This window comes from Populus alba, chromosome 6 (assembly GCF_005239225.2).
Source record: "Populus alba chromosome 6, ASM523922v2, whole genome shotgun sequence".
Taxonomy (NCBI): Eukaryota; Viridiplantae; Streptophyta; class Magnoliopsida; order Malpighiales; family Salicaceae; genus Populus; species Populus alba.
Window position 1 is genome coordinate 16,677,688 of NC_133289.1, and position 25,290 is coordinate 16,702,977.

General features: G+C 33.9%; 3 protein-coding genes across 7 annotated transcripts; 2 read left to right on the forward strand and 1 right to left on the reverse strand.

The window, feature by feature from the left end:
- The first annotated feature begins 1,238 nt into the window (after window positions 1-1,238).
- LOC118043908 (uncharacterized) lies at window positions 1,239-5,192 on the forward strand. 2 transcript variants are annotated; one of them, XM_035052023.2, is made up of 5 exons: window positions 1,239-1,661; window positions 1,957-2,030; window positions 2,109-2,224; window positions 2,367-2,435; window positions 4,628-5,192. In XM_035052023.2, exons 1-5 carry the CDS (start codon window positions 1,597-1,599, stop codon window positions 4,871-4,873), a joined length of 570 nt encoding a protein of 189 aa, XP_034907914.1. In that variant the 5' UTR covers window positions 1,239-1,596; the 3' UTR covers window positions 4,874-5,192. The 2 variants fall into 2 exon arrangements, with proteins under 2 accessions (XP_034907914.1, XP_034907915.1); XM_035052024.2 differs by having other exon boundaries at window positions 2,121-2,224.
- Window positions 5,193-6,894: 1,702 nt separating this feature from the next.
- Window positions 6,895-7,917, forward strand: LOC118043748 (mitogen-activated protein kinase kinase kinase 20). Its single transcript, XM_035051812.1, has one exon. It carries the CDS (start codon window positions 6,895-6,897, stop codon window positions 7,915-7,917), a length of 1,023 nt encoding a protein of 340 aa, XP_034907703.1.
- Window positions 7,918-10,198: 2,281 nt separating this feature from the next.
- LOC118043906 (DNA-directed RNA polymerase 3, chloroplastic) lies at window positions 10,199-21,775 on the reverse strand. Of its 4 annotated transcripts, XR_012170166.1 has the most exons (20): window positions 20,785-21,774; window positions 20,015-20,218; window positions 19,708-19,841; window positions 19,264-19,333; window positions 18,719-18,777; window positions 18,328-18,445; window positions 17,510-17,623; window positions 17,020-17,151; window positions 16,295-16,711; window positions 15,396-15,446; window positions 14,256-14,326; window positions 14,021-14,105; window positions 13,661-13,813; window positions 13,313-13,387; window positions 13,113-13,202; window positions 12,587-12,634; window positions 12,378-12,492; window positions 11,317-11,420; window positions 10,409-10,940; window positions 10,199-10,324 (listed from the first exon to the last, which is right to left on the reverse strand). XR_012170166.1 is itself a non-coding variant. In XM_035052022.2 (19 exons), the coding sequence occupies exons 1-19, from the start codon at window positions 21,580-21,582 to the stop codon at window positions 10,830-10,832; spliced, it is 2,934 nt and encodes a 977-aa protein (XP_034907913.1). In that variant the 5' UTR covers window positions 21,583-21,775; the 3' UTR covers window positions 10,199-10,829. The 4 variants fall into 4 exon arrangements, 3 of the variants coding, with proteins under 3 accessions (XP_034907913.1, XP_034907912.1, XP_034907911.1); XM_035052022.2 differs by having other exon boundaries at window positions 10,199-10,940; window positions 14,036-14,105; window positions 20,785-21,775; XM_035052021.2 differs by having other exon boundaries at window positions 10,199-10,940; window positions 12,378-12,486; window positions 20,785-21,775.
- Between the last annotated feature and the right edge of the window lie 3,515 nt (window positions 21,776-25,290).

Sequence of the window (25,290 nt, forward strand, 5' to 3'; positions counted from 1 at the left end):
TTTTTTTATGTTTTTAAATTATTTTAATATGCTGATCTCAAAAAATAATTTTTTAAAAAATAATAAAAATATCATTTTAATACATTTTAGTTCAAAAAATATTTTAAAAAAACAACAACAGCTATACTTTTAAATAAGCTTTTAAGTTTAAAGGCCAGTGAATTATTCATCACGCAAGTAATTTAAGGATGTAGATCTTGGTGGGTCGATTGAGAAATGGACCAGTTCCGCCCATGTGACCCTCATGCTTGCAATTAACAGGAAATAAGATAAAATCTTAATTGTCTTACTATGCGGGTAGACAGGGAAGTCAAGGAGGAGGCGTATGAGTTGACCGGTGAGTCGTTCTGTTTGGAAAATTGATAGTTCCCGGAAGTCTTGTTTATTGATCGGAAAATGACTTCCGCTAGCTACTTATGAGTTTGTTTTACATGATCTATGAAATACTATCCATAAGTTTAATATTGAAATAAATTATTTGAGAAAAAATATTCTTATAACTTAAGAATTACTGTATATATTAAGAGTACTTTATTAATGAACATTAAAATATATTATTTTATTTTAATGAAATTTAAATATTTTATCTTATCTTAAAAATATCCTAATTGTCAGAATTAAAAAAATATTATACCGTTTATATAAAATTTTTTTCTCTTACTTGACAATACAAAATATATGCCAATATTATAAGTAAATTAAATACAAATAAAACAAATCATGAAAAATAATTCTCAATTAACTAAATATTAAATAATAAAATTAAAAAAAATTAATTAAAAAATATCTGAGATAATTATTTTAAATTATTAAATTTGTAATCCGAGTTCCTCATAAAAAAATAAATTTAAATATGTATAATATTTTATAAAAAATATATAATAAAAATCTCTTTTGTTTTAGTATTTTTTTTAATGTAATTTTGAAGTCTATCTATTTTTTTTTTTTTTGGAAATAAAGTAAACCCTACCATCACATCAATACATAGTACATCAAATCCCCAATAGCCAATACGTTTGGGGCCGTTTGGTACTGCGGTCCAAATGGTTTTTTGTATAATTTCAAAATTTTTATTTTTTTTATTAAAATTGAGTTTGGTTTGTACTTTTTGGATCGTTTTGATGTGCTGATATCAAAAATGATTTTTAAAAAATAAAAAAATATTATTGGCATACTTTTCGGTACGAAAAGCTATTTGAAAAGCAACAACTACCACACTTCCAAACACCCTCTTAGTTTGAAGTTCGACCTAGCACCCCGTAGCCCTCAACCACTCCTGGACTCCTACCCAGTTTCCTTAACACTGCCGTTTCGCCAGGCTCAGAAACCTCTCTCGTCCCCTTGTCTCACCTCTCCAGTCTGTACCACGAACAAAATTGATAGCCATGCTGTGATTCTAATCGGAGGTTCAAGATTTGGTGTCGGTAGGACAAAACGGCCATCAACAGCTCAAGAAATCTTCACCTTCATAGCACATTCTAGCGACAGTAACCCTTCAAATACGAAATGTTTGCTTCCATGGGTCTCTTGTAATCTAAGAGAATAATTTCTTGTGCTAGATTCTGTTATCTTGATTCGTGGGAACCTTCAGAAAATATGGTAGTCTCCAATATTAATCCCCACAACAAGGAGATAGTGGTTAGGAGAAGGATTGCTAGCATGTAATTTTTCTTTCTGGGTTTTCTTCGTTGCCCTTGTTAATTTGTTCTTTTCGCGTTTTAAATTTAGTAGTGAGCTAAATGATTTTCTACGGAAAAACTTGTTCTGTCTTTCAATCAGCAGCATCATGTAATCAGTTATGAGGTTTAAAAACATGATAGATTTTCCTTTTCATGCACAGTTTTGCATCAGCTTGAAATGTGATTGGTTTTTACTTTCTTGTTTCCAATGTGTCCATAGCAGTATTGTTTAGCATATATGTTGCAGATCATAATTCGAAGTTGCATTATTTTATAGATTCAATAAGAGAGAAGATGATTTTCCGTCGTTGAGGGAATACAATGATTACTTGGAAGAAGTAGAGGATATAAGTGAGTGTTCTTTTTTTCCTTTATCGCAATTAATTTTAAGGATTGTTTCAATTCAAGATATTATCTTGACGAGAAAAGGTCTCGTGACAGTATTTAACTTGGTTGCTGGAGATGATGTCGCTGCTACTGAAGAAAAAATTGCTGAGTATCAAGAAGAAAATGCGGATCTAATATTGGTTAATCAAGCTCGGAAGGTACTTTCACGAATCCTTTTATTTTTACTTTTAAAGCAACAATGCAATAGGTGAAATCAGCACCACATATCAGGATTTCAACAATATGTAGATAGTTCTTGTGAGGATTTTCTCAGGTGTAACCTTTTATTCTGATCAACAGGCTGAAGAATTAGCCTTAGCTATGGCGGCAAGCAAGGGGCCTCCTGCACAAACTGATAATACTGATGGGGTGAGAATATAATGAGTTTTTATTTTTATTTTTATTCGGGATATCTTTGTTTTCTGTAAAAAAAAAAAAAAAAAAAGGAGTTTTGAAGGCTCTTATTGGTTCTTCCTATTCTATTATCAATTTCATAGTTGTTTGATTTGGTTTCACATTTTTTTATTTTAGTTTGTTGTTTGTGGTAAGGTTAATCTATTTATGATGGGCTGCTGCCTTCTGATCTTGGAAATTGAAATTAGTAGCCTGTACAGGTAGTTAAAATTCAGAATGATGTTTGCTTCTTGTGTATTCTAGCTTGTTCTCTTTGACTCTTATATTTCGTCTGCATGTCTGACTGTAAATTTACTTCTCAAGTTGAGTCCTTAGGTTTTTATTTTTTTGATTATTGATAAATCCCTCAGGCAATATATAAATCATATCCCATATGCAATTATGCAAGCTATTTTCTGATTATGTAACTGTGGATGTGAACAAAGATTGGAGTTAAAGAGGAATACCGTGGAGTTCAAAGCTGTCAAGTTAAGCATAATAATAGGGGTGAAGTAACAGCAAGATTTATGCTATGCCAGGAATAGAAGGGCTTCTCGAGCCCCAAAAGAGTGAAGACTTTGTCTACTTCTGATACCTAGCTTCTGTCATATGAATCTAGAGGAACATCGAGGAGCACATTTACCAAAGAATCAAAGTGGGGTGGTTAAATTAATGAAGTTCTGTTGTGTGATTGGAATCTTTACTTTTTTAAACATATGCTAACAGCAATTAGACTGGCTATTCTACGATATGGAGGTTGGTGGTGTGGTGAGTTCATAAATGAGGATCGCTAAGATGTTATGATGGATGTGTGAGAACTCAAGAAAGGACCAGTTTAGAAGAAGTGCCTTTATGGAAGGAGATGATTGCATTGTTTGAGTACAAGTTGAGGGAGAGTCATGTGATTAGATTTCGCCATATCTGGCATCAACTTCCGGATGCATTAGGGGTAAAGAGTGATTAATTAAAGTAGTGGGATAGAGGAGCCAGATAGGAGAGGTAGGCAAAAAAATAACATTGGCTAAAGAGCTAAAGGAAAATATAGCTTCATGATAGCTTACAGACCTATAATCCATAAATGCACTAATTGGAGGAGGTAGTACGTCCATGTGATTGACCCAATTAGTTTGGAATTCATCCTCAGTGGATTTGAGTGCAACATAAATTTTACTGCTATAATTATGAAAGGTTCTCGTACAGTAACCACTCTACTAATTATCACTGCTACATTACTACTTCAACTTCTGCTTTGTGCTGTATGAGGTTGATTGGATTTTAAAATCAGTTCGAATTAAAGATCAACACCCACAGTGCTATTAAGATTGTATTTATATAGCTTAGGATAGTATGTGAAATCTTTAATCCAGAATGAAACCAGTAGTGAGTGGTGGAAAAAAAAAGGCTGGCTTAGTTTTTCATCTTTTTAAGTTAGTTGCTGGAAAAAATGAAGAGAGAGACCACATTGAGTTGATTCTAGGCCAAAATAGTTTTAATCCAAATGTGCCTTTTCAAGTTGAAGGAGACAACAATTTGTCCATACAACTTTGTTCAAGTAAAAGTGGACAGCTCTTTACTGTTACAAGGGTCACCAGGTAGCAATAAGAGTGCTTTTCAGGATCCACAGCTTATGAATATGACTTCAATGGTGAGATTTTTTCCATCTCCTACTAGAAAGGATACTATTTTAATGGGTTAGAGAACATGTTTTGCTCGTAATTGACTCTTACAATCTTTTGTGGTCAGAAGCACCAAATTAAATATTTGCATATCGATAATATGTTAAAAAATCCCTCTGAAGGAGAGGATGCTATCAGGTCAAGTCCCTTGAATTAATATTCTTTTTGGAGTTCAGATTTGGAACTTAAATTTATGTAAGTGTAGTCCAACATTGTCAAAATATGAAACAATCTAGCTATTTATACTGATGATTGGCAAAAGCAGTATGCTTTTCTTGAGATAAAAATAAAAATTGCCCTGTTTTATATGTGGCAAGTGGGATGAAAAGTTAGCCGCTTTGGAACAGAAGAAGTAATTAACCCTTTTCAAGGTTGAGTTCAGACCTGGAAAGTATGTTTATTGTCTCAAATCATGCATTTGTTACTCCTTGGAATGCCCGTCTCACCCCCTCTCCCCTGATTAACTTCAATTTTGTCTATTTGTCGAGCCAGAGCTCCCAGGGCATAAGTGTTGGAGCTAGGCAGTATGCTCCTACAGTTGTTGGGGGACAGCCACGGCCAACAGGCATTGCTCCACAACCAGTGCCTCTCAGAGGAGGGCCAGACATGCACGGTTATTTAGAAGACGAGGAAACGATGAGGATCCGAACAGAGAATGCGAGTAGAGCGGCTGGGTGGAGCATAGAATTCAGTAAGAAAAGGGGATTTGAGGAAGCCTTTGCAAGCTTTTGCGTTTAGATTGTACCCCTTGACTGCGGAATTGGCTATCCCTTGTCAGCCTCAGGTGCTCTCACCGGGCTATAGGCCTATATGCTATGCATATATTGACGAGGAGGATTGTTACCAGCAGGTTTACGCGGGGAAGTTTACCGAGACGATGATCAAGAAGTCAACCTACTGTTTCTAAGTCAGCAGATATTGCTTTCATGACATGTCTGATACATCAGTTTGTCAACATAACCATGTGAACATGAAGCAATGTCACATCATGTTAATGTAAAGTTGATCATTACTGATATCCCAAGTGGTTAAACTTTGATTTATTTGCTTTTTTTTTTTTTTTGGTGACAAAGTTTACTTTCATGACATCCTATCATTTAGTTAGTGAAACAACAACATTGTCAACCTTCTTAAAGTTTTTTATTTGTGATGAACAAATCACTTTAAAGTTCCCTCTCTTACCTCCCTCGATTTTTTATGTTAAATTATTGTTATTATTTAATTTCATGCCTGCAATTGTTTTATTTAAACTTTGATGATATTACAGCACAACTATATTTTTAAAAAACTATATATTTTTAAATTATTTTGAAGATTGTTTTTTAAATAACATTTCCCACACCAAAACTGGCCTTTAAGTTCAGTCCTCACATGATGGAAAAGAACAAAGAAAAAAAGAGAGGGTGTGCTGGCATGGATTCTGCTCGCTTGAACGCCTAGCCGGAGTACATATTAGAAATTTAAACTTAAAAATCCAACAACCAGGAAGGAATGGATTACTTGTGATTCAGTAGGAAGAGAATCGGAAACAACCGATAAATGTAAAATTAAAAGGTAGTATTAATGCGGTGGATGTCACAAATATGAGATGTTTGGAAGTTCTAAGGCAGCGTTTGAAGGGCTAATCTTTTTTGAAAAAACTTTTTTAAAAAACATTCGATGATGGCCTCGGCGAGATGCTGCATGCTTTCCCTATTTGTTTGAGATATATTTCATCGTCTTCTTCTGATGTCGTCTTGAAGACTACACCTTGCTTGTACATGCCCCATGGAGAATGCATTGCACTTGTGCTAACTTGACTTCGTAATATATATAGGATTATTAATCCTTGCGTGCTCTCTATTATTTTCCAAGCTGCTCTTGTCTGTGAATCTACTTTTTTCGTTGCTTCCATTTTTTTTTTTTTTGTTTTTGGATTTTCATAGGGAAACCTCTGGAGATTGAAACTTGTTTCTTGTTTACCATGATTGGTCAGCCCATAAGTCTGTGTTTTAGAAAGAGTACTAAAATGACATGAAGTTGGAGGATCTTCCATGGGAGCTGCCATGCTCTATATGAACAACTCTTTTATACATGCCGAGGGATGCTCAAAACACTCTCCACAGCTAGCAGATGCATCCATGGATACCAATCTTCCGTTGGGATTAATGAATCAGCTTCAAAGTTGAGTGTCAAAACTTAATTAATGTGTGAAGAACAGGGAGATTAATTCTTGCTATCGTTCTTTCAATAATAAACTTAAACTTTTTTTCAAATTAAATAAAAACACTGTCAAACGGCAAAAACAGTAAGGATGTTTTTTTCCTTTTTTTTTTTTTAGTGAAATCTTATGTTTGTTACCACCACGTACTATAATGCCATCTCTCTCCCCTCCCCTGATTAAATTTTCCTATTTATCGAGCATGAGGCAAGGCTCTCTCCAGTATAGAATCTTTCATTCTTTGAGTTAATTATATATTTTTACTGAAATAAATTAATTAATCCCTCTAATGTTAAAAGATAATCATACGGTCCTTGACCAGCGTTGATCATTCTTAATCTGACAGTCTTTTATTTCAAAAAAAAAAAAAAAATTATATTTTTTCCTCAAAGATCACAACAGCACCGACTTGAAGTATTTGTGAGGTTTACAATCCGAGGGTCGCCAGGATTTGGTTCAAACTCTCCAATCCAACGGAAACATAGCGTCCTACTCGATCTCTGTCTCTCTCTCACGCCCACACACACAAAAAAAAAAAAGGTTGTTGAGTTTTGTTAACATGGCAGCCAAAAAAATCAGCAAAACATCTTCGTCGTCATCTTCCACAGCACCCGTCAACAAACCAAGACGTGATGCAAAATGGCGTGCTATGATGATGAGACGCAATGCCATCATGAAGAGAGGGACTTGTCTCGAAATCTTGAAAGAAGCCGCTGCTGGATGCAGTTTGGAAACGAGCCATGGGGTTACTTGGGCCAGATGTTGCCTGCTTGGTAAAGGTGGCTATGGCTCTGTTTTTCTTGCTAAAAGAAAAACAACAACAACAACAACAAGCGATGGTGATCTTCCTGATAAAATTGCTGTAAAATCCGCTACTTTAGAAAACGCGTCTACCCTCAAGCATGAAAAGAGGGTTCTTTGCGATCTTAAAGCAAGCCCTAATGTTATCAGGTGCTACGGAGATGAAATTACCGACACGGGTTGCGACGGAGAAAAAATCTACAACCTTCTCTTAGAGTTTTGTTGCGGGCTCAGTTTACATCGTCAGATTAAACTGTCAGGTTCTGGGTTACCGGAGTCTGATGTCAGGAAATATACAAGAGATGTTGTTAAAGGCCTGAAGTATGTTCATTGTCGCGGGTATATTCACTGCGATGTGAAGCCAGGTAATATCTTGCTCGTGCCTGGTACTGAAGAAAGGAGTGGGGGTTTTGTTGCAAAAATTGCAGATTTTGGATTGGCAATGTCCATTTATGAAAATCAGAATTGGGGTGATGATCTGATTGGGACATATCCTTATATGTCGCCGGAATTGGTCAAAGAGAAGAGGTATGATTACGGTGTAGATATTTGGGCACTCGGTTGCGCTGTGGTGGAGATGTTGAGTGGTAAACCTGTGTGGCCTCGCATGGATGTTCCAGGTTATTTGTATACGATAGGCGACAGTCAGGATTTGCCTCAGATACCAAGTTCTATATCTGATGATGCCAAGGATTTCCTGGGGAAGTGTCTTGTAAGGAATGCTGCTCAGAGGTGGTCTGCGGACGAGTTGCTAGAACACCCATTTCTTTCGGTGGGTTAGTGGTGAAGAAACCCTAGTGATTCTGTGTGTTTAATGACGATTTTTATTTGTTTATCAATGATTTTCTTTTTTGAGTCTTTTCAGTAAACAATGTAACTTAGGTTCCGCAGAATTTAATGTAATATTGTTAATATGATATGAGAATAGTACAGTAAGGATTTGCTCTGTTTGTGTCTCTGTTAAATTTGCTCCTGTTTATGCTAACATCTATCTCCTTTTGGATATAACTAGATTGCTGGCGCCGCGAGACGTAAAAAAAATAAAAATAGAAAACGATTATGTTTTTTTAAAAAAATAGAAGAAATTTGATAATTAGATTAAATCAAAAGAATAAAAGTTAAAGTTAAAATAAAAAATAAATAAATTAAAAAGCAATAATAAATTTTCAGAAAGTTAAATTGAAAAATATATATATTAAAAAATTAAAAAAATAATGACTAAAATTAAAAAAAAAAAAAACAATGCATTATAAACTTGGATTGAATGACAAAACTAAAAAAAAAAAATTTTATAAAAAGATCAAGTAAAAAAAAATCAGAAATCCAAAGAATAAGAATTAAATTGAAAACACGATAAAAAAAAAATAAACATGTCAAATTTTTCAACATGTTTATTTACATAAAAAAATGTCTATATATATATATATATATAAATTTATGCACACATCTAATTAGATAAATAAAAAATATGAGTAAAGAAATGAAAATAAATCATTAACAATAAATTAAAAAAAAATAAAAAATTTGAGAGACAAATATAAATCAAAATATTTAATATTATAACATGGGTTATTTACTTGATTGTGTTTAATAAATTTGTTTATTCAAATCAAATTGTAATGAAAATCAACACATATATAAAATTTATCGAATAAAATAAAACGAAAAAAATATTATACAAGGCTGCACATATTAAAAATATTATTTTTATTTTTAAAAAATAAATTTAATCTATATAAAATATAAAAAAATTAAAGATAAATTATATTAACCTCTTTAAAAATTAAATACATTCAATGTAATTAAAAAATAATTGTTATTTTAAAAAACTAAATAAGCAAAAGAAATAACAGAGAAGTAAAATACAAACTTAAATTGATTTTTTAGAAAAGACATAAAAAAGGTTTTAATTTTTTTTAAAAAAAGAATAATGCTAGGCATTATTGTGCCTAGCAAGTTAGGCCAAGCATCTGGCCTATAAAAAAAAGGCCTGCATGCATGCCTATAAGGTTAGGCCCACATGCACATGTCTTTATTATTTTTTTTAAGTTGATGAGTCAACTTATCTAAAAATTCATTTTCAATCTATTTTTAATTTAAAAGACCTAGAAAACACCCTTGGAAACCTTTTTAAACCAACTAATGACCTCCAAAAACATAGATACACCGCCTTAAAAACCAAAATTAACTTGAAATAAAAAATTCTTTTGAGCTTAGATATATATTTTAGACATTTTTAAGGTACAAAAAACATTTAATTTGAACTCTTCTTATTACATGGTACCATTTGATATAAAAATTGATTCTTTTAATGGTTAGAATTGTCGCAACGACAATTTTTTCTCTTTACATTGGAATTCGGTGAGCCTCCTCTCTTTTTACACCAAAAAAATCTAAAAAATAAAAAAAATAAAGTTTGGTTTGAAAATAATTTTTCTAAAATTAAAAAGATTGGTCATTTAATAATTAAAAAAAAAATAGAGGATTAAAAAAAACTTTTCAAATAAATTTCAAATCTACCATCTATTCTTACCCAATTTTTCCACTCCAGGCCCATATTTTTTAATTTAATCCTCCCTCCCAAAAAACAATGCTAGATTTGAGATCAAAATTGCTGCAATTGCACAAAACAAATATTTGAGAATCAAATTATTATTATTTTTTTTAAATTCACAAACAATAAATAACACCACAGTGAAACCAGTAGCCTTTTCAGTAACTGCGGCTGCCCTGGAGCATTTTCTAGTGTTAAATACGTGGCCTCCTTGAATTTCAGCCGTCTACCACAGCTCATAGTTTTTTTCTCGGATAATAAAATCCGATAAGCATAGTTTTAACGAATCATCTCTGATAAAACTGCCAAGAGATGCTTTTGAAACCACATCATGTTGATTAACAATGTTCCAAAGTAAGAGCCGCAGAATGAAGAACTGGTAGTCCTTAAAATTGAACTCCATTCCCTTTTTCCAGTTCAAGTAAAGAGATGGCAGACGCAGAGCAGAGTCATGTACAAGAAGAAACATAAAAACAAACCCATTTTCAGGGCAGCAAACAATCTACTCTGATGAAACAAACTTTCATTCCATTATGCAGGGAAAACTTTTACATGGGTTGCCAAGCAGCTTGTGAATGTTACATGGAGCTTGGTCCCACTATATAACAGGCTCTTCTCTCCTATGCTTGTCTATCTACAGAAGAAATGGTACATGATTAAAAGAAAAAAAGAATCAAGAAGAATAAGATTTTACTTGGTCTTGCAACAATCAAATCACCTAATTTCTCTTGATCTGCTCACAGCACAAGAAAAAAAAAAAAAGAATGATCGAAACATAATCATGTAGCCATCTAAGTTGGTCTCCAGAAATTAACCATGAATAGAAATCTGACACTCTTGTGATCCAACCATATCTAGAGTTTCCCTCTTTGCATACAGGAATGAGCCGTTGGGTGATTTCATCTTCTGAGCTAGAAATGACCATTTCTGGGTTGGCATGATTACAGTACAAGGGCGTTTCTTCTGAAAATCTTCAAGATCATAGACTCACCGATGGCACCAGGCATCTCTTCACCACCTTTACTGTCCTTCAAACTTTCAGCTTAATTCTGCACAATATGCCTGAAACTCTTGACAACTTCATGGTCAAAGGTAGCAATATGCCAATATGATGCTTCAGATTTACAGTTGATGAATATTCAGTTGAAGAAATATGGAGATCTAAGAACTTCTTGCAAGTCAAAGTTGCCTCTCTCAGGCAGAGATGGAAACTTCAATGTTGGATATGACGTCTGGAAGTCTTCAAGTAACTGAGGATAATCCAAGTTATTTATACAGGTCAACAATACTATTAATAAAAATAAATAAATAAATGAAACAATGTCATAATTGAGTTGATTTATATTTGAAATACAAAAAGGAAAAACTAATGCCAAGCAGTTATCTGGCTATTGGGAAGCTGGGAGAAGCCAGCATTCTAGTTAAGTTGCATGTTTGAGGCTCCTTTTCTTTTTTGTTAATTGTTCTTTCATTTTAAAGATCAACTCAGTGTTTATAGCCTCCAAAATTACTTGTTATAAAGACACAATAATTCATAGTTCCTTTTGAAGACAATGACAAATGCTCGCTTATTAGGTCATGTCGGTCAGAGAGAAAAACTGGGTCATCACACGCCACTGCACTCACATTTTCAAGTATTGGCATGTTATAAAGCTCCACAAATTTTTCCCGTAGTATCCTATTCATCAAATCCGCATCTCTTGCATGTGTCCAGAAAGAGTCATGAACACCTGCAAAAGGAGGTTCACTTCATAAGGATGTGGGGATTACAGATGATAGTGCTATGATAGCTGGAAACTATACAATGACAAAATTAACTGTGATACACATTACTGTTCATACTTGAGTAACACTTCTGGATTCTCAACTCAAGTTATTAGGAGTACTTGCCATCATTTGAAACTGCACTATCATAGCCTCATAAGTAGACATTTCTTATCCAGAATGCCTCATAGCACATTTATGTGCAAGTCAAACAAGATGAATAATAACACCCTGAATAGGTTTTAGTACGGATAAATTCATGTGATTTTCTGATAATGCAATGACTTGCACTTATGGTAACATGGAATAAGTTCAAAAGAAATCAAAGTTAAAGGGAAGAAAGGATGACTTGAAGAACTAGGTTCATCTTAGTAGCAGTAAACTCACAAAAATTAGCAGACCACAAAAAAAGCTCCAATGAAAAACTAACATTAACTCGGGCATGCAGTAGGGCTAAGCTGGCTTAGCTACAGAGATATGAAGAATTGCATTAATTGTTCATTGTTGTATCAAAGTCAATAGAATATAGGAGCTTAACATTCTACTAGGCTTAAATTAGCAACTTTTGGGAGCTTAATGGACAAAATAAAATAAATGGCTTAAATGTTTGCCAAGTTCAAACCATATGGCAAGGTTCAGTTTATCAGTCAAGTTTCAATTATCATTAAACAGTTGAAAATTAATTCCTACCACATTGTTTGCAACAAACAGAACAAGTCGAAACTTGAACAAAAAGTTAACCCAACTATAAAAGGTAATGATATAAATAATAGCTCTACATGGACTGTTTGAAAAAGACATTCTTCAACTTCTTCATTCATCAAAGACATAGAAGGCTTCTAGTCTTCTACACCATGACAATATGTCAATTCCAATCTAGTCACTAGGTTTAAGCTTCATATACTAAAGACTGCAAGACAAACCTGCAAAACGTAAATCAGCATCCCTGCATGCAACAGCAGTCATCATCATGTGTGAGCCGTCAAGCGAGTGCACAAAATTTGGAGGGAAAGCAGTTCTCTGCTTTCTAACCTGCACCTGATAGTAATAGTATGATGATGTTTACATGTGAGTGCATGAAATATTAGAAAGGAAAGAGGGGATGAAAGCAAGACAACAGAGTAAAGCTTACCGAACTGCCTTCCCGTTGCAGGGCCAAAACCTGAAGTGAAGTTCTTATCTGCAACACCAAATTTAGTTGCTTGACTGTTTACACACACACACACACACACACACACACACACACACTTGCAGAGAGAGTGGGAATGCAGAGGACATAAATTTCATGCCATATTTTGTGCAGGAGAAAAAACTGACATAAATATCATGCCATTCATTTCTTGTGATATTTAATGTCATAATCGCAAGGCATGAGTTCATAGCCAACCAATGGTTTCATCACTACAAACTTTTTCCAGTGCTGTGAGAAAGGATCCCAACAGGGAAAAGGATCTTTAACATGACCAAAAAATATCCTACCTATTATCATAATTTAACCAGCCATTTCATAAATCCTCTACCAGCAATAAAGAGTTTAGTGAATGAACATTTTTAAAGTGAGAACACCATGAAAGCAAGGAACCTTTCGTACTGGAATATTAATCTATAGCAGCCTGCACCTAATAAACAAAAAAATGCAGCAAGGATTTAATACTTACAAGATGTCGTTGAGTCTTATAGTATGGCTGCACGACAGGAAGACCTAGTGGAGTTGTCCACCGCACAGGCTGATCTTCTGAAGCAATAACCTAAAATAGGTTCAAGGTCAAGCAATAAAATATACTTGAATAAAATGTTACTATTGATTAATATAAGGGTGGTCCATGTAATTTCACACACAAATGTGACGGAGACATACCTTTGCACAATCACCAAGCCAGCCCATTATATCACGTGCAGCTTGGAACAACTCTCCTAAAGCAGTCAATGTCACCTATGGAAGAGTGAGTGAGTAAATTTGAAAATGATTCAAGATAAGGATCACCTCACAATTTTAGGTGCCTATGGTGAGATGAACATGTAATCCACAGCATACATTACACATAGCTAAAATACATCAGGATTAGAGTATCTCACATTAGTTGACATTAGATACTGTCATCAACTTTTCGTTGACATTTTCTAGAAATCAAGTCCAATTAATTTTACCATATCCTAGAAAAGCAAAATACTCTCCTTATAAACATGCTGGAATCTGGATGCTTACTTTAGCAGCATAACAGGCTGCACTGAAGAGCAGTCTATCATCTGTGATGTGACCCTTCTCCTCTAACCTTCTTTTTATCTGCTCACGTGCCCCAACATAAGTGACACCATACACTGAAGTCATCACTGTTTGTTTAACCAGTTTGCGATCCACCTGAAAAGCTCCAAAATGTTAGATTTGGTCAAAAGAAGTTGAGAAGTAAATGATTGCTTTTATTAAAAAATTACGATAATCCATCAAGCTTCAGTATGTGAGAGGATGGCTTATCCTCTTCGTAGTTCCTTTCACTTTTTGAACAATTTTCTCTTATCTAAAAAAAGTTGATAATCCGAACATCAAAGTAAGAAAAGGAAGAATAACCTCATCAATTAGGGCCTTGGCTAATAAAGCATGTGGGTTTGTAGCAGGATCCTTATTGCTGTCTCTTCTAATTATTTCATGGACCCTGTCAGCAAAAATCTCATCATTCTCATTTTGTGCAAATATATATATCAAATGCACACATACAAATAGTGCCATAAAGACAAGCACAGTCATGCAGAAATAAATTCATAGTTGACAACATGTTAATGTTCTGTAGAGAAAATTACAATACCTAGCGGCAATTTCTGAATAAACATCTGAAGGTTTCTCTGCACCAACTAGGTTAACTGCTGCTGCTTCTTTCTGGAAAGCATCAGAAGACGAGAATGCATAATCTCAGTTCAAATCAACCAGAAAAGTGGAAGATGCGTATATTCAAAATGCAAGAAAATATATGAATTATTGTGTATTGCACAGCCTAAGAACAGCACTCTATTTCAAACCAATTCTGATTCCCTGCATCAGAGAGAATAGTTGGAAATTTAATCATTGTGGAATTATTATATCCAATACCACTGGATCATAAATGATTATAGGAGGCCGGAGAAGGATTTCAGGTATTCATGGATGCAGTTTTGATCAATCAAATTTTGGATAGCATGCCTTAAAATTATGAATGAATCAGCAGAATGGTTGAGAAATAACTTCAATTTTGGTTATTTTCAGCATTCCACATTTTTAGAGATGGGAGAAGAATAAGCTTGGTACAAAAGTACACAGCCAAGGTGGCTAAAGGAATTAGTGATAAGCAACATGAGCACATGATTAACAAGTAAGGGTCAGGAATCACATAAAGTTTACGGCTCTTAATATTCTGTTCTTAAAGGCATTGTAACCAGAAAGTGGTATCTTCAATCATTTTAAAGGAGACGGTAACAGGACAATGAAAGTGCCTATAATGTCATGCTGCAATAACAACAGAGAGGTGATTCATGTACTGTATCCAAACTTGCTTTAATGAAACATAAATGAGTCTGAAGGGGTTAAGGTAGACCCTAACTGATTAACAATATTTTTTAACACCAAATAGTGGTTATATAATCATAATGAGTACAGCAATTTGTATTGTTTTAGAGAAAAAAAAATCCCCTCTGATTACCTTAGAGTTAAAGTAAAACATTTGAAACTATCAAGTCAAATGTCGCCCAAGTACTTTCATTTCCTTCAAACATCAACCCAAATGATGTCATTTTAACCAGATAGGGGTGTTGTTTTGGGGCCAATAATGGCATCATTTTGGTTTTTTCTTGCACAAAATAACATTACCAGGGTGACATTTCAACCAGATAATACTTATGAATTTTTCCATTATTTTCTTATTTTCTAAAATGATGCAAGAAAAAAGAAAGAAACAAAGAAAGAGTAAACCTACACTGTGTCTTCCCAAGGCTGCATAGTGCTGTAGACCATTGCATGAGCCATCCTATAACAAGTAAAGGGAGGTTTCTGTGTTAGCTTGTTTTTTTCAGAAGTAGAACTAAAAAGCAATTGTGTACCAGATGCTTTTAAACAAAAGTTACAACATGCATAAGATTTAAAATATATGAGCAAAAATCAATCAATAATGCAAATGCACAAGTTTTTAAATGAGAGAATATACCGTGGTCACATTCCATAAGAAATGTGTTCTTTTTAGAACAACAAATAGAAGTGAGGAAACAAAACCAGAAATAGTACAAGACGTCCACCTAGTAGATGAAAGAAACAAAACTCAGGAAGTAAGGCACTACAATCTTGCTAAATTATCAACTAAGAGAACTCCTGTGAAAGCTCTTGAAACATTACACAGTTAAGAGCTTTGCACATGTGGCATTGGTTATTAATTCAAACTTCTTATCCCATACAAATTCAGCCATGTTGAAAATGGCTTAGATCAATTATTCAAATCTTACACTTTATGTCCTAAGTACATGGAAAAAAAAAAATCTGAACAATGATTCATGCCTGGTGATAGAAATGACAGTTTTCATCTAAATTTACTTCATTCTAATAGAAATTATTATCCTAATAATTAAGTGACAACTAAGCTCTCCGCTACAATCTTTCAAATTGACTAGGAGAGCTGGTTTCAAAAGGTAATGGCAACAACAGTCTGTCAGATAAGCGGGAAAGCAGATATTTGCACAATCAGGTAATATTTGCATGTTTATTTCATTTTTCCCCACAATTGTTGAAAAGAAGTGCATCCTTCAAAAATGTGTTTATAGTATTTTATTTTTATTTTTTAGCAAATTTTCTTTTTGCTGCATTTGCTTATGGTGAAGGATTTACCTGATGGATTGGCAGGTGGGAGATGACAGTATGTGGTGACGCACTCTTTAAGGCTTCTGACAGATTAATACAAGCAGCTAAGCACTGGAAAGGATCTTCAGCTGTTAACCACCAGCGCTTTCCATTGACAGGGTTCTCTGCTGAATCAAATATCTCACTTAGATGATTTTCCACAAATGCTAGACGGCCATCATGCGACAACTTTTCAACCCCACCAGAATACAAGTTTGCTAAATGTATTTTCAACCAACATAACCCAGACTTCCCTAATGGCCTTCCTTCTGCAAATTCAAGAACTCCTCGACAAAGATCGGAACTTAGATGAGTCAAATGTGGGTGCATCGGGTATGCACGGCCTCGAAAATCAAGATTGTGAGGATAATAAAATCCCTCCTCATCTTTCAGCTTTCGAGCAACCTATATAAGCCATGGTTATGAAATGAAATGAAATGTAAAGCCTGTATATGCGTGTTATTAGGCAAGAAGTGCAAATTCAACATTTATCTGGTTACTCGAGCTATTAAGTGTATATGAAGTAAGAAACTTTAAATTATTGCAATAGATTTAAAGATTGTCAATCAAGCCAATATCTTGATTCTTGAGCATAAGAACTCGCCAGCATTTTGTTTCTATGAACGAATCAATTCAATCAACAACACAATCTTGCAGCATACAGAAATCAGACATCTTGTCAATTTGAAAACTGAGAAGGAAGTGGATCTTACAGAAAGCTTAAGTTCAGTGTCACATCTTTGAGAGTGCCTCTCTTGATTTATCTTCTTTGCCTTCCTCACACTCCATTTCCACCTTTGAATTTCTGTTAGATCATCTGAGAATGGTTTCTCTGGTATAGGAATCTGAAACCCAATTAAGTACAATTCAGATAAATGTCAAGTTGTTTAAATGGTGAATTAATATCATAAGAAAGTAACAGATCTTATTTTGGTAATTGACTAAAGGGCAATTTGCTTGTGGCATCACATCCAACCACCAAGATTCCTAATGCATGACAGATTATTTCACAAGAATCATGTGGTCTATGAGATTTCAAGGATCACCAAATCAAATTATCACAGGTAAACTAAATGAATGTAGAAGCCATCAAAATAGTTGCATACTGTATGTTCTAACTTTCAAATGATCCCATTGCCCATGCAATTGACATAACCAACTGTTGCACAAGAAATTATTTAAGTGAAATTTCAACTTTCTCACATCTCCTCGATTGACCAAGCCTGCATTGTTACCACCACTCGCCCATATCCTCTCCACCACATCCAGCACTTTTCCGTTCACCCTCCATTTGGTATTTCCGAGTGTATCCAGGGCCTGTTTATGCGACATCAGACAAGGAATCAAGTCATATGTTAGCTTCATGAGAACAAAACCATAGCAGTGGCTTGATTGAAACATAACAACATGCCATTAGACAAGGAATCTCAACCAGCATACTTCAGACCCAGGCATAAATTTCAGTTAACTGGCAAGATTAAATGTCATCTTTTAGCACAGGAAGTGTCTCTATATAAACACTTCTCTTATAAAAAAAATGCCACTGTAAAATAAAATCAGTCGTGAGTTCAAAGCATAAGTTGGAACTGAGATTCAACAGCACAAGTTTGATGGTCTTAATATTTGAATGAACATGTTGTACATAATTATCGTAAAAATAATGGAATAACCTACACTATCAAACTATTGGTTGTGCATATATGCTACATTAACACAATCCCAGGACAATTCATTTACATTCATTAAACTGTATTTTTATTTTAGGATATTACATAATCTTTCAGTATCCTGTTGATCTGATCTATTATTAAACTTTTTATTTGTTCAATATTTTTGGATCATGTGCTTTAATTATTTAATCATCATGAAGGACAGGTGTGTGCACTTGGCAAATGCTCAAGACCTAGCAGCTGGTCCACAACAAATGCACAAGTTCTAGCCAGCCAAGCTTGACCCTTCTTTTTCTATGCAAGAGTAGAAACAAAACGAGCAAGGAGGGAACCAAAATAAGCATCGCTCACCTCAAATACTTTCTGCATCTGTTTCCCAGGAACACTCCTGACTGCATCTTGTTGCTGCCTAGATCCATGAGTGCGCATGATATATGAAGGCAAGAACAAGTGCCCACCCTTATCATACCTGCAAGGAGCTTCAATATAAATCTCCTATAAAACTTTTGAACAGCTTCAAAATAACATAGAAACCATGTGCAGTCCATATTCACATTATTTTTCGAAAGGAAAAAAGTCGGCTAGGTAAAGCATGCCAGGGTCAGTCAAGATTCTGTACTTTCATTTTATAATTAAGATAATATCTATGGACCTTAGCAGCCTCTCATAAGAAGATAACAGCAATCTTTCTAAAAAGAGTATGAGATATCTACATTATCTATCGTCTCTGATTCATACATACCCTCTCCATTTTTTGGGAGGCACCAGCATTGGAAAATAAGGAATCAACATGTGCTTAGCCTGCATCAGAACATAGATGCATATATTAGTAGAGTGTCCTACGGCTAAAAGTCACAATTAGATATGCATTTAATATCTTCAATACTAGCACCCATTCCCCTTCCCCAAATTCATAGGTATACATATGAGATGTTTTGAGTGGAGTCAAAATAAAGATTTGAAAACAGTTATACCAGAACTACACACCAAGTAAGTGATAAGTTATACCACCAGAAACCATTTTCCTTTTCTTCCAAGGGACCAAAATTGAGATGTCAAATGAACTATGGTAAGATCAATTGGATGCATTGCTGACATTTATGCTAAGAAAAACAAGAAGCATGGAAATATGGAAATGAGTAACAGAAATGCATTAACTTTGTTGAGAATTATCTAGGGGGGTTAAATGGGTAGGTAACTGCAGAATAACCTTGTTAATCGAAATTAAATTTAAGTACACTAAAATCCTCATGTTCAGAATGAAAGAGATGTTTTGTTTTCACTCACCGTTCCATCAAGCCCTGTGAGGATGAGGGGATCGCATTCTATAACCCCATACTTCTTCACAGTTTTCTGCCTAAATGGATAAAAATGAGAATCATAAACATATGGAACCAAGATTGAAGGGTTGGGGGATTAGAAGCAAATTAAAAAAAAAATGCACTGTTAACCATTCCTAAGAAACTTATGACAAACAGCCACATATATGAAAAATAAATTTTATGGACTAATAATCAACCATACAGCCATCTCTTGAATGTCAATGGTCAAACAGAAACCAAGATGAAGAACCTATAAATCATATATTGGCCAGTGCTCATTTACGCAACCAATTCCCTAAGAAGACCCTAAACTGATATGTATAAGGATGATACACTGGACAATTACCAACTGCTTAGGGAGCGCTTGGACAAAATAGCTTACAAAAGGGAATAGAAAATAAAGTCTCACCCTGGATTCTTTGTTAGACTTTTAAATATGTGCCTAAATGCAGGTCGAACATCTGGTGGAATGCCCTCTGACTGGTCAACTGGGGGTTGTACATAAGCTGTTTCAGTTAATAATTCTATTAGACGACTTCCAAGCTGCAAAATTATATTGTGCATTAGAAACTAGGCGGGGGGAAAAGACACAAAAGAAGAAAGTTAAGGCGAAACCAAAAACAGAAAGAAAAAACTTCAATCCAGAAAGTTATCAAAACTAAATAGAGAAAGGGGCCCAATTAGCCCTTTTGAAATAAATGGTGCGGGCTACAAACCTTAGCTTGTTTATCTCGACTCCAAGGTTTAGTTTCATCCTGTATCACCAGATTTTGGACCTCCATGAGCCTTTTCCTTCTAATCAAACTATTTACACGTTTCCTGAGCATCTCCTTCTCCTTGTCCATACTCTCTTGAACATCATGCATTGTCTTCTTCCTTTGGTGATTCTTCGTCTTCTCCAAGAAATTATGAATTCTAACCTGATAGAGGCAGAGAACTGGGAGCTCAAAGATAGAATTATCAAGCTTGATGTTTGAAATAGATTTTGCAGGGTAACTTTTCATCTCATTATGGGTAGCTCAAGTTAAGCCTGTTATCAAGTTTCATACTTTTCAAGTTTGGTTTATCAACTCGAACCTAACATCAAGTCTTAACTCTTAATTGACCTTGAATCTGTCTACAAACATGGACTACAATATATAACATCACATTTCTAGTTGGTGGTGTTAATTTTTTTTTAATCAATATACTATATATCAGTAACATTTTGCATGTTAAAAATAATTTTAATACTTTAATGTTTCCTACACGTATCTAAGCTTAAAAACACCAAGATGCATTATTCAAACAGAATATCTAACTAGTACCTCAACATGGTCACCACATCCCTACAACTAACAAGACACTATATGGATATTAAGTACTCAGCTTTAGCTAAATAACCATATACCCTCCAGCCTAAAATCAAGAGCACAAATAATTATGTCAAACGCATCCCAATACTAAGTTAGAAATGATAGCCAAATACAGCAACTCTAACACTCACCTCCTGCTCTATAGCTATACCAATCTGCACCGCAGCCTGGACAACCCGCACGCACCCATCTTCATGGCCCACCATCACCAACCCCATCATCTTATGCATAACAATGACTGCCATTTTATCAGCTGGCAACAATTCAATATTGGGAGAAAATGCCGACTTCTGCTTCTTCGATTTCTCCAGTTTCTGCTCCCTCTCTATAGCCTCTTTCAATGGTTCAAACCACCCCAAGAACAAACTTTTAACGTAAGGCAAATTAGGTGCCAACTTTCTCTCACACATTTCTTTAACTAACCCCGTATACTCCTCTGCCATTCTCTCCCACGCCTCGGTCTCTTCCCTAATTTGCCTCCTCCTTAACAAATTATACTTCCTCTTCTCAATATCCTTTAACTCTAACTTCACTTTTTTATTGGCTATTTTACGCGTACCCTTCCAATAAAGAGCTGAAATCCAAGGTGAGTCTCGAATAAAAACTCTTTTGGAAGACTCTCCATGCACAATTTGGTCAAATTTGATCAAAGTTTCAAGCTTTTGGTGGTTATTAATGGTGGGGATTTCAAAGTCTTCAAGGAGACGGTCATGAGAAGAATCATGTAAAGGGTGAAAGAGAAGTGGTGGGTTTAGGATAGAAAGTTTGGGATTGAGAGGGAAAGAAGAGGAAGAGAGAGAAGGATTGGAAAGAGAATGAGAAGACGGGTTAGAGAGAAAATGGAGGTTTTTGTAGGGTTCATGAAATTTAAGAGTTTTTGATGTTGTCCATGTTGGGTGTTGAACAGAGAAAGGGGTTGTGGAAGCCATTTTTTTTCTGCTAGAGAGAGTGGAGATAAGGTTGGGTTTAGAAGGGCAGAAGACAAGGGAACAGAGAGAGCTCAACTTCTATGAAAATCAAACCTCTCTAAAACCTCAATAGCTACCAGCCCATCCACACAGATACAGCAGGCTATTTTCTTTTCGTAATGAAACATTGCATACTCCAAGTATCCAACTTTTTGTTTGTTTAGGGAACTTTAAATTAAACCCTAATGTATTATCAAATTATTAATATAGTACACAAAAATATTTTATCTTTTAAGTCCTTCGAAGTCGTAGACAGTTCTCAATCGGTCTATTTGAGCCTTCTGTAGTTTTGTTAGTATTTTCAATAGATTTTCTTTTTTAAAAAAAAAAAAAAAACACTATTTTTTGCATAAAAATATTTAAGGTGTTTGTAATTGTGATCCATGATTTTTTTCAAATAATATTTTATTCTAAAATAAATTAAAATTATATATATATATATATATATATATATTATGACATTAAAACCATTAAAAAAACATCAATTTAATACTTTTTTCAAGCCAAAACATTTTTAAAAAACACCTAAAAGTAGAAGCAGAAGTTATATCAAGCATTGATGGAAAATATAAACATTAAAAATCTAATTAATACATATTTTTTGTTTTGGAATAAATTGAAAATAGGGTGTCAAATAGGAAAATCTTAAGGGTTTTTTTTTTTTTTTTTACTTTTGTAATAAAAAAATTTTTAAGGATTGTAAACCAAAACATTTGCTACTATGAAATAATAAAATAATCATTTTGCCCTCGTAAAAACACCCAAATAACTAGCTATTAAGTGTAAAATTATCTTTTCATATGATGTATTAGTCATTATCATATTGATTTGGGATAAATCGATCTTTTAATATTTCAAAACCACATTAAAATGATAAAATTATTCTTGAAGTAAAAAAATTTAAAATTTGTGTCTAGAGGCATTATAACTTGAATTCAATGAAAAGCAATGTAATTTTTTAAAAAAAATTACAGTTCGATAACCCGTGGTTCTTAATTCTTTAAGGTCAATTAAAACTTTATTGAAATGCCAACAAGGTTTCCTTAAAAACAAGATATTCCCAAGTTATCACATTTGCATACATATCACCATTACAATCTTATTTTGTTCAATTATCATGAACTTTATTTATTCACAACATAAATCAAGAGTAGACATCCTTTTCTTTATCAAGTTATCTATCCCAATTTGTACATCACATACAAAACAACTCCACATAAATAACATTAACAAATTATGTATATAAGAAACATTATATTTATTTACATGTATAATTAATTTAATATACAAGAGTAGATTGAATGTTGAAATACAATATAATAATAAAAAGCAAAAGTTAAATTGCTTGCATCACTAATATTAATTTTGTGTGCATCACCAAAAGATTAGCACCTATTTCATATCAAGAGAAATCTAGCATGTCTATTTATTTTCATTACATAAACTAAAAGGATATATATACAATCTATTACTCTGCTCAAGTTTGAGACACACCTAAAATCAAATATATACCACATAAGAATACAATGACATCAATCATTTAATATTGAATCCATACATCAATTTACTTCATCATTCCAAGTTCAACACCTATACAAAATGACATAATATTTTTTTTTCTTTACATTAATGAGTTCATTCTTCCCAGTTTATTCATTGGCAAGATATCCTGAGTAATTTACAATACTATGCAAGATTTCAAAATAATATTTTATAATCTTGCCTTAGACACTCTGGCTATATACTAGCAGACACCCTTTCTTTCATAACTTATACCGGGTCGTTACACTTTTTTTCTTTGATACAAACCCTTTACTTTATTCTTACTTCCATTGTCTTGATACTACCATCAATGGATTATACGTACATGCCAATTCAACATACATGCAATATATTTTACTACCATGACAATTTAGAAGTGTATTTTCATACTTGAAGTCAAATTTCATACCCGTGACCATCATAATATATATTTCCTAAATCTCCTCTTAAAGGTTTACTACCCGTGATATTTATTTGTGAGATCATCTACCTTTATCGTGTTAAGATGGAAGAAAATCCCTCTGACAAGTATGCATCATCACATAGTTCCCTAAGTAACATGTACATTTCTTCCCCATCGTCATTCTTCTTCTTCTTCTTCTTCTTCTTCTTCTTCTCTCTAGAAACCAACCCCTCCTTTTATCACAATGTCGGCCACCCCAATCCTCATCTACATCTATTAGTAGTAGTGTCAACATCGATTGTTGGAAATTTTTTATGAAACTTCAATACACAAAGTAAGCAAACCCACCTATTTTTTGCATTTCATTTATGTTTTAGGTTAATTTATTGAAATATTTTGTAGTTTTATTTTATTTTAATTATACTTAACAAATGTTTTTGTACTAGGTTACATGATTTGTGATATGATGCCCATAAACATGCAAAAAATTAAGTTGGATTTGATGACGTTGAAGTATGGAAGAAGTATAGAGCGAGTCAAGTCATAGAGGATAATTGGAAGAAGTTTCAAGATTTTTTAGCATCAAAATAATTTGGAAGGCGATCATGATCCTAGTCACAAAATTGAAATAACAAAACACATGGTTCAGTGAGCATGCACACTAGTGGATTGCTCCCACTTGTCAATCATGCAAAGCGCTTGGTAAAATTTCGGAATTATTTTGTCTTATCTTTCAATACGATGTTTACTTGTTATTTTTTTGCAACATATTTATATTGTAGGAACAATAACTTGGGCATGAGCATGCACCGATAGAGTTATATGAGGAGACTTATATAAGTAAGGTGAATAAGGGGGAATGGATGAAAAATTTTGTAAATAGCAGAGATGAGGCATTTGTTGAATATTTTTTTGAATTCATCTAATTTTTTAAAAATTTTAATTATAATTTACTTTTTTGTTATCTTTTATAGGAAAGATGCAAAGCTGCAATGTTTGAAAAACATGGAGAAGACATTTTCACCCATCTGCTTCATGATCTTTGATTATGGTTGGAGGCTAAAGCAACTGATAGACTCGATACGAATCAGGTATATAGGATGCCTATAACATTGGTCAGAGAAATAAGATGGGTTCATACTACTTCAACTCTAGAAAAACAATAGTCCAGCCTAAGCCAATCAAAGCTGGAATTTGAGTCGAGGGTTTAAGAATAGGTCTAGGAGCGAGTAGCCAAATTAGAAAAGAAGAAGATGATGATGGTGATGAAAGTCATATTAGAAGAAGAAAGTAGGTAGAATTGGAAGAAATTGATGGAATATACATCTTCATGTTATTCTCTTCATTTCGGTCCTTTTGGCTCAGGATTCCTCCTCTCCACCTCCACCTCCACCTCCACCCACACCTTCACCTTCACCTTCACCTTCATTTGTATAGTGTTGTATTTATTATTACAAAATTAATACTGTAATGAACATTGAATTAATAAAATTTTAATGTTCAGTAAATTTAGTGTTTGGTTGGTTTTATTGTGTTTAATTGTTGTTTTTTTTTTTTTATTTAATACCCTAATAACTCAAAAAAAGATTTACTAAGTTTTTGATGAAATCATCGATGGACAAAACAAATAGGTTGGTGATTTTTTTTGGCAAAAAGGATGTTATTTCATTAGAAAGTCACATAACGGTTAGGATATTTTAGGCTCTTTGATGGATTTAGCGATG